General features: G+C 40.4%; 1 protein-coding gene across 7 annotated transcripts in view; it reads right to left on the bottom strand.

Annotated features, from left to right (window-relative positions):
* Nucleotides 1-1,358: 1,358 nt before the first annotated feature.
* Nucleotides 1,359-8,263, bottom strand: part of DOCK8 (dedicator of cytokinesis 8) — a 251,124-nt gene continuing 244,219 nt past the window's right edge. For 4 of the 7 annotated variants that reach the window (XM_078367967.1, XM_035275421.3, XM_054255603.2 and 1 more), the window contains 2 exons: nucleotides 3,219-3,389; nucleotides 1,359-2,748 (listed from right to left, as the gene is read on the bottom strand). In XM_078367967.1, the coding sequence (XP_078224093.1) occupies nucleotides 2,688-2,748; nucleotides 3,219-3,389 (232 nt within the window). In that variant the 3' untranslated portion in view covers nucleotides 1,359-2,687. Of the gene's footprint in view, nucleotides 2,749-2,843; nucleotides 2,913-3,218; nucleotides 3,390-8,263 lie in introns of all 7 variants that reach the window. The other 3 variants (XM_078367972.1, XM_035275978.3, XM_035276370.3) reach the window with 2 other exon arrangements.

Genomic DNA, 8,263 nt, shown 5'->3' with positions numbered 1-8,263 from the left:
AGTAAAGTTAATTTTGCTGGCCTCTTTTTATGATGATGATTATTTTTTGAGACAGGGTCTCATTCTGTTGCCCAGGCTGGAGTGCAGTGACACAATCACGGCTCACTGTAACCTCAACCTTCTGGGCTCAAGCAATCCTCCCACTTTGGTCTCCCAAGAAGCTGGGACTATAGGTATATGCCACCACACTGGGCTTTTTTATATTTTTTTGGTAGAGATGGGGTTTAGCTATGTTGCTCAGGCTGGTCTCAAACTCCTGGGCTCAAGTGATGTGCCCACCTTGACCTTTTAAATTGCTAAGATTACAGGTATAAGCTACCGCACTCAGCCCATTATTATTTTTAATGTGGCTACTAGAATTTTTAAAATTACATATATGGCTTGCATTACACTCTTATTGGGCAGTGCTCTTCTAGAAGCAGGCCTGCTCATCATTCATTCATTTAGTGAATCAATCAATATTTATTGGGTATCTTTTGTGTAAGGAGTATGGGGCTAGGGGATAAGAATGCAGCAGTGAACATGGTTCCTGCTCTCATGAAGCAAGTGTACCCACTGTCATACAAGAGAGGCTGTAAAAAAAACAAACCCAATGGACACCAGCTATCTAAAAGCAGGGGATATTTAATCAGGGATATTCTAGGTTACTAGGGTTATTATGGCTATTAGAGTTAAGATCCAGGACTACATAACTTAGCATCTAACCCTTATTGTTTTAGGGCAGAATCTAATATAATAGGTGTTGTATTACCTAATATAATAGGTGTTTTAGGGCAGAATCTAATACAATAGGTGTTGTATAGGTGACTATCCTTGGGGTTACATGCTATGGGCTCTGTTCCAGTCTGTTTTGTGCTGTGGCTACTACACATGTATATGATCTTCCTCATGGAACGGAGATGATTTGGAGGGTAGTGACAATGTTTTTTGACCTTGGTCTCAACCCAGTGTCTAGCAAAGAGGAGGGCCTAAATATCTATGGAATTAAAGTATGTCATGTGTACTCATTTTAAAAAAGCAGTCAGTTGTATAATATACTTTAAAAAGAGTTCTTCCCCAAATACCTAAAAAGTAAAAAGTTTAGCATTTAAACTAGTAAGTTTTAATTATTAAGTCCTCTTTCAGACTATAAATTCATGCATACTTGATGGTATAAGCAAAAGTTCTGGAATATCTGAACTAAGTCATCTTTCATGACCACTAGAGTTAAACATTGCATAAGAGGTGCCACCTTGGATAGTACTGTTTGATAGGGGCCAGGATGAGGCATCTTTCTTTTCTCTGCAGAGCTTTACAAACCATTATGAGTTGTCAACAAAACAAAAAAGAAAAAATGAGTTGCAAAGGAAAACATTAACTTGCAATTCTTATTTCATCTTTATTATCAGTCAAGGTCATCAGTCATATTAAAAATATATAATTTAATTCTCAAATAATAACTGTTCATCTTTCTTCTAAAATACATTGTCAAAAGAAGTCAAAGTTAAATCTGTTTTGTAGCTGATATACATATGCTGACAGGCAGCACAATGTTCTGAAATGAAAAGAGAGCTATTATTGCTTTAGAAAAATAAGCTTGGTCCCAGAAAGGAGAAAGAGACAGTATGCAAGAGTGACATAAAAAAAGCAGGCCTGGTGCAGTGGCTCTCGCCTGTAATCCCAGAACTTTGGAGGCCAAGGCAGGCAGATCACGAGCTTAGGAGATTGAAACCATCCTGGCTAACATGGTGAAACCCCATCTGTACTAAAAATACAAAAAATTAGCTGGGCGTGGTGGTGTGCACCTGTAGTCCCAGCTACTCGGGAGGCTGAACCAGAAGAATCGCTTGAACCTGGGAGGTGGAGGTAGGTTGCAGTGAGCTGAGATCATGCCACTGCACTCCAGCCTGGGAGACAGAGCTAGACTCCATCTCAAAAAAAAAAAAAAAAAAAAGCAAAGCATTATAGGAGGATTGTTTGCATTTAAGTAAAAGCAGTATCTGTAATTTTTGGCTGACTGCTCCAAGTACCATGTATCTCCTCCATCAATGCTTTGAATATATTCTTCTATAAATGCATGTTGAATTAACAGTAATAATAAAGCAAAAATAACTATACAACAATTAGTCCACCATTACCAAAATGGTAACAAGTTCACAAATAATTAATCTACACCCAAATTTCCAACCATCATGATTTTTAGAATTGTAGTAAGGCTTCCCTTCATAGATTTATTGAAAATGTTTTTTACTCCTACAAGTTTACCCTCCCTTCCTATAAAGAGTGAAGTTCAGATTGAATTGATCGGTGGATAATTTTTCCATTTTTCCTCAGGCAATGTGAGTTACTCCTGTAAATCAAATATAGGCCAGAGGAAATAATCTCTCAGATGGGCAGTGATTAACCAGTCAGCAGGAGAAGCTGCTTATGCCTTGTTTGGTACATTGTGAAAAAACACAATTAAATAAATACACAGTCAGGCCTGAGTACCCATCCTCCACATTGCCATCCTCCAGTATGGCAAAAATCTGGTCACAGTCCATCTGGGTATCATTCCATGGTTCCTTGGATCCCAAAGCTTTCAGAGTGCTGGCTGGTCAGGGAGTGCACAGTCGATCCTGGTGGCAAATGTCCCAATTTTTTAAGTACCATCGAGTCCTTCTCCAGGGTTGCAGGGCCACAGTCTCCACGAATGAAGATGGCTTTTCTTAGCTGCCCTGTGACAACTGGGTTTCACATTTCCTGAAACTAGATCTGTGGAAAGAGTCCCTGAAATTAAGAAAAGAAAGGGAAGAGAGGGAAAGAGAGCATACAGAAGTAAGAAAGATCGACTAGCCTTTTAGAAAGGGTTAGGGGTGGATTACCTGGTAGCAGTGGGTATCAGTCATAGAGAACTCAGCAGATAATAACTGAAAGGTCTGTGACCCTTCACACTGTGCCAAAACAAACACAGAAACCAATTAAACTAACAAAAAACCCAACACAGGCTGTAATTCAGCCCTGAGAAGACCGCTGGCTCAAGACCAACACCAAGGTGTCTGGGAGAGGTCAAGGAGCAGGGATGGGGAGGACAGAGGCAGAATGGATCACACTCTGGCAGCCTCTCTGATTCCAGACCCCATTCCCACCCTTTGCAGGTTCTGTAGCTCCTCAAGTACAGCAGACCATGCCCTGGGGTGCTGGGTCTCATGCGTTGCCCTTTAACCCCCAGGAAGAGGCCTTTTCTGCCCTGTTCTTACCTCTTTTGACTCTCAACTCTGAATATTGGCTTGTAGAGTTCTGGAATTTTCCGCTCAATCATTGGTCTGAGGTTCTCTTTTAGCTTGTTATAGTTCTTTTTGAGTTCCTGCTGATACTCCCTCTGGTCTGGTGTGATGAGACGCTTGTTTTTCTCTACGGCTTCACCACATCTGAGATGAAAAATCAGTGTGGGAGAAATAAATGCTAAGAAATCTGAGAACAATGAAACTACTTATGATTTTTTGAATAATTTTAAGAGCATTTTCAAACTGGGTGGCATACCAGGAATACCTGCGGAGCTTTTCAAAACGCAGATTTCTAGGATCTAGCTCAGACTTAATGAATCAGAACTGCTGAGGGGTAGCACCCAGAAATCTCTGTTTTTTACTTTATTTTATCATTATTTTTTGAGACAGGGGCTCACTCTGTCACTCAGGCTGATGTGCAGTGGTGTGATCACAGCTCATGGCAAACTTTGACCTCCTGGGCTCCAGCGATCCTCCTACCTCAGCCTCCTGAGTAGCTGGGACTACAAGTACGGGCCATCGCTTCTGGCCCAGAAATGTTGAATTTTGAAAAGCTGTCCAGGGGATACTGAAGCCAACCTAGCCAGAATTGAGAACCTCTGACTTGCTATGTGCCAGAAGAAGTTTCAATAAGTTTTACATGCATTATCTAATTTTCCCGACAACCCTAAAAAGTCAGCTTTTACCTTTATCTTGTTCCTGAAACTCAGAAACGTTAAAATGCTTGCCCAAGATAGCACTGTGAGGAAGTGGTAGATCTAAGAATGAAACTCAGGAATGGAAGCTGTTGTACTTACACAAAGCTCACTGTGATTTACGGCCACATGGCATCAGAGCAGGTGCCATTCAGCCCCCTTCTGCTACACACATATGGAAATGCTAGGAAAGCACAACAAAAACTTGTTAAAAGAGAAAGGGGAACACCAGGTGCCAGAAAGAAAGAGAAAAATAAAAGCTAGAGTGATTGCAGGAGCTGGTGGTAAGGCGGCTGTGACTAGGACTGCCCATTAAGATTTTAGGACTGCATATAGGTCTATGGGATGGGTGGAAGGGGTTTCAAAGCTCACACAAAATTAGTGATGTGACCTTGGCCAGGGCAAAGGGAGATTCTGGATATGCTATCTGCACATGGTCCAGAGCCTTGAAAAGCTACCCCATCTATGAAAGAGGGTTTAGAAAAATGCTGTAAGCTGTCCAGAGTGGCAGAATGGAAATTTGCTATGAGCTTAGGGCCATTCATGGAAAAGAAAGCCATCTTGAGAAATGTAAATTCTAGGCTTGCACCACACATGGTATAAGTTACAAATGTACATTCCTTGACTGTATGTGCTTCAATGTGAGAAAATAACAGTTAGGATTATTGAAATTGCTAGGGCTCAGACAAACCAACATACACTTGCTCTGGAGGAACACATTCTCAATCAGGACATCCAGGCCACTCCCGCCAAAGATGAGCTCACAATAAAAAGTTACAAACCGTGTGAGGAAACTGGCTACCATGAGAGAAAACTAACAGATGCATCAAACAAAAGAATTAGTCCAATAAGAATTAGAGATAATAGAACAATGCAAAAAAACAAAGTTAACACAGAGGTAATAAAATGTATAAAATCCTAACTAGAAACAAAAGAAGAAAATAAATAAAAGGTACAAAATCCATGATAAAAACAAGAATATGAAATAGAGACCAGGAAAAATTCAGAAAAAAAGCAAACAGAACTTCTAGAAAAAAAAAAAATGCAGTAACTAGGCTGGGCGTGGTGGCTCATGCCTGTAATCCCAGCAGTTTGGGAAGCCGAGGTGGGTGGACTGCCTGAGCTGACAAGTTAAAAGTCCAGCCTGGGCAACATGGCAAAACCCCACCTCTACAAATAATATAACAATTAGCTGGGTATGGTGGTGCGTGCCTGCAGTCCCAGCTACTTGGGAGGCTGAGGTGGGAGGATGGCTTGAGCCTGGGAGGTAGAGGTTGCAATGACCAAGATTGCACCACTGCACTCCAGCCTGGGTGACAGAACCAGACCCTGACACACACACATACACACACACACACACACACACACAATTGTTAAAAGACAAAAACCTCAATGGAAAGGTTAAATAATAGACTAGACATAACTGGATAATTAAACGTATGATGGATCCAAGGAAATCACCAATGAGATTTAAAAAATAAAAAAATATGAAAAAATTGGTTAAGAGACATGGAGATAAAAGGAAGATCCAACGCACGTCTAATAGAATCTCAAGGAAATGGAAAATGAGAGGGAGGCAATATTTAAAGAGAAAATAGCTGATAATTTTCTAGACTTGAAAAGAGGTATAAACCCTCTAATGAACAACAACAGATCTATACCCAGCCTCTTGATGGTAAAATTGCAGAGCATTAAAGACAAAGAGAAAATCTTAAAAACTCATCCTGGTTATCTGACTTGTGGATTGTTAAACCAAGGTCTCCTACACAGTATGGTACACACCAAAGAAGAAAATCATGTTATTTAAACATGATAAAGTCTTGCCTTTTGTTTTATACTCTTCTACCCAAGGGAACTTACAAAGCAACAAACCTTAAAGGGACAGAGTAATGGCTGTAAGTTACTTAACATGTAATAGTAATAATTATATTATCCTCCAAATAAATAAGATCTGGGTGATCATGTGCCTTATATTATTTTCCTAATAGTGGTATTAGATTTGGGGTAAGTTATGAAGATACCCAGACATTGTTATCAAATCCTCTTAACACTGAATACATTTTCAGGATGACAAAGAGGAAGAGGATGGCATGTGGCAAGGAAAAGCTACCTGGCTAGGCGAAAATAAACCTACAACCATGCCTTCATCATGGAATTAGTCTGCTACAGAAGAAGGACCTGCTTTATTTAACTCACACAGAATCCAAAAGAACTCCCTTAACCAGATTTTCACCTATCTTTTAAGTCTGACATTAATTGAAGCAAATTATAGGATACCTAAGGTTACATATTAAAGGTCTTAGGGAAGACCTAGAAGGGAAGGTATATTGCCTTTGAATCCTGAGAAATCTATATCAACCCTTATTATTTTTATTGCTTCTTAACTAACAGTTACAAGTAACACCATGTGTAAAATAAAATCAGTTGCAGGATGACTTCAAGGCCCAAGTTTATAACATTGGCAGACTATAGGAGGTGGGATGAGGCCTGCCAAAGCTAACAGCTAATTTGGGGAAGTCTACTCTGACAACTTTGGTAGAATTAACTAAACTCTCCTTAGTCCTCGTTTGCAGAAGTAGTACTAGCTAGCTAACACATCCTGATTGTTTACCATGTGCTTTATATGAAGACAGAACTGGGTTGAAACCAGCTGCTATTCATTAGCAGGATGACTTAACCATAAAAATCTTCAATTTTCTCATCTGGAGAATGGGGATAATAAGCTCATATCATCTCCCAGCATTGTTGAAAGAATTAAATGAGAGGCTGTGATAATAAGGCAGACTGATGCTTCTGGAATGTGGCAGACTGTATTTTCTAAAAAATGGCCATAAGAACGTGCTCTCCTAGAACCTTGCCCATACCCCCATCAAGAGTTGGGTAGTTCTTTGTGACAGCCACAATGAACAGAATGTGGTGCAGGTGGTACTGTGTACCTGGCTAATAAAAGGTAATATGGCCTCTGTCTCTCTTTCTCTCTGTACTATGAGAGTCCTGAACCATCCTGTGACAAGTCTAGCTACCCTAAAGCTGTCATGCAGGAGAGACCATGTGGAGAGAAAGAGAATTAGAGAGAGGAGGAGCCCCTGCTGTTTGAATATTCTCAGCCCAGACACCAGACACGTATGAGGAAGCCTTTGGGTAATTCAAGTCCTAGCCACTGTCTAAGTGCAACTGAGTGAGAGACTCCAAGCAAAAACCACCTAGCTGAGCCCAGCCAACCCCAAGTTATAGCACAACCATTATGGTGGCCACAATACAGCAGCTAGGGCCCCAGCCATGATGACCACATCCGAAGCAAATATCAGGAGTAGAAATGAGGAAAGCAAAAGTTATTATGTACCACATGCATAATAATTAAATGTTGTTTCAAGCCGTAAAGTTTTGAGGTCATTAGTTACATAGCAATAAATAATTGTGGTGTTTTATAAAGACAAATATATTAATAGCTGGAACAAAAAATAGGTTTATATAGTAATATTACTTTATATCTTAAACTTTTATAATGCATAAAATTATTTTACATACTTTTCCTACATTTCTTCCTTTCAGTCATGTGGGTTCTATTCTCTAGGTTATTTGATGAAAATTGAAATAATTTCTACTATGTTACTTTAAATCCATAAGCTAAGGAGGGCCACGTGCTAACATCCCTCTGAGAGAATAGCCATATCTCTTGGAAAATGTATACAAGGTCGTAAAACGACACTGCAAACAACTTTTAAAAAAAGATCTTATCTGTAACATTCTCTTAGGTCCACAACATCTGAGCTGTGTTGCTCTCAGTAATACAACCATTCCAGACTTCCCTTACATCCTCTGATGCTCCCTTTGTTGGTAAACTCACTGAACACGAGTATTTTCTTAGAACAAATATGCCTGGAGTTTTCTAGCAGTCACAGTCCTACAGAAACCAGATTGATAGGGATTAGAAAGGGCAGGAAGTTGTACCTCCAGAAAAGGATTCCTGGCTTTTGATGACAGTAACATTTTGAGGTCTCCATGTATAGAGTTAAGGTCTCCTACAGAGAGAGTGGTCATGTAGCCCTCATCCTCTCTGCATCTCTTGGTGCCCCCATGCCTCCTTTTTTTGAGACAGGATCTTGCTCTGTTGCCCAGGGTGGAGTGCAGTGTAATGATCTTAGCTCACTGCAACCTGCGCCTTGTGGACTCAAGTGATCCTCCCACCCCAGCCTCCCGAGCAGCTGGAACTATAGGCACACCACTATGCCTGGCTAATTTTTTGGTATTTTTTGTAGAGACAAGGTTTTGCCATGTTGCCCAGGCTGGTCTTGAACTTGTGAGCTCAAGTGATCTGCTCAC

The sequence above is a fragment of the Callithrix jacchus genome, chromosome 1 (assembly GCF_049354715.1).
Source record: "Callithrix jacchus isolate 240 chromosome 1, calJac240_pri, whole genome shotgun sequence".
Lineage (NCBI taxonomy): Eukaryota > Metazoa > Chordata > Mammalia > Primates > Cebidae > Callithrix > Callithrix jacchus.
This window is presented reverse-complemented; position numbering and strand designations above follow the sequence as displayed.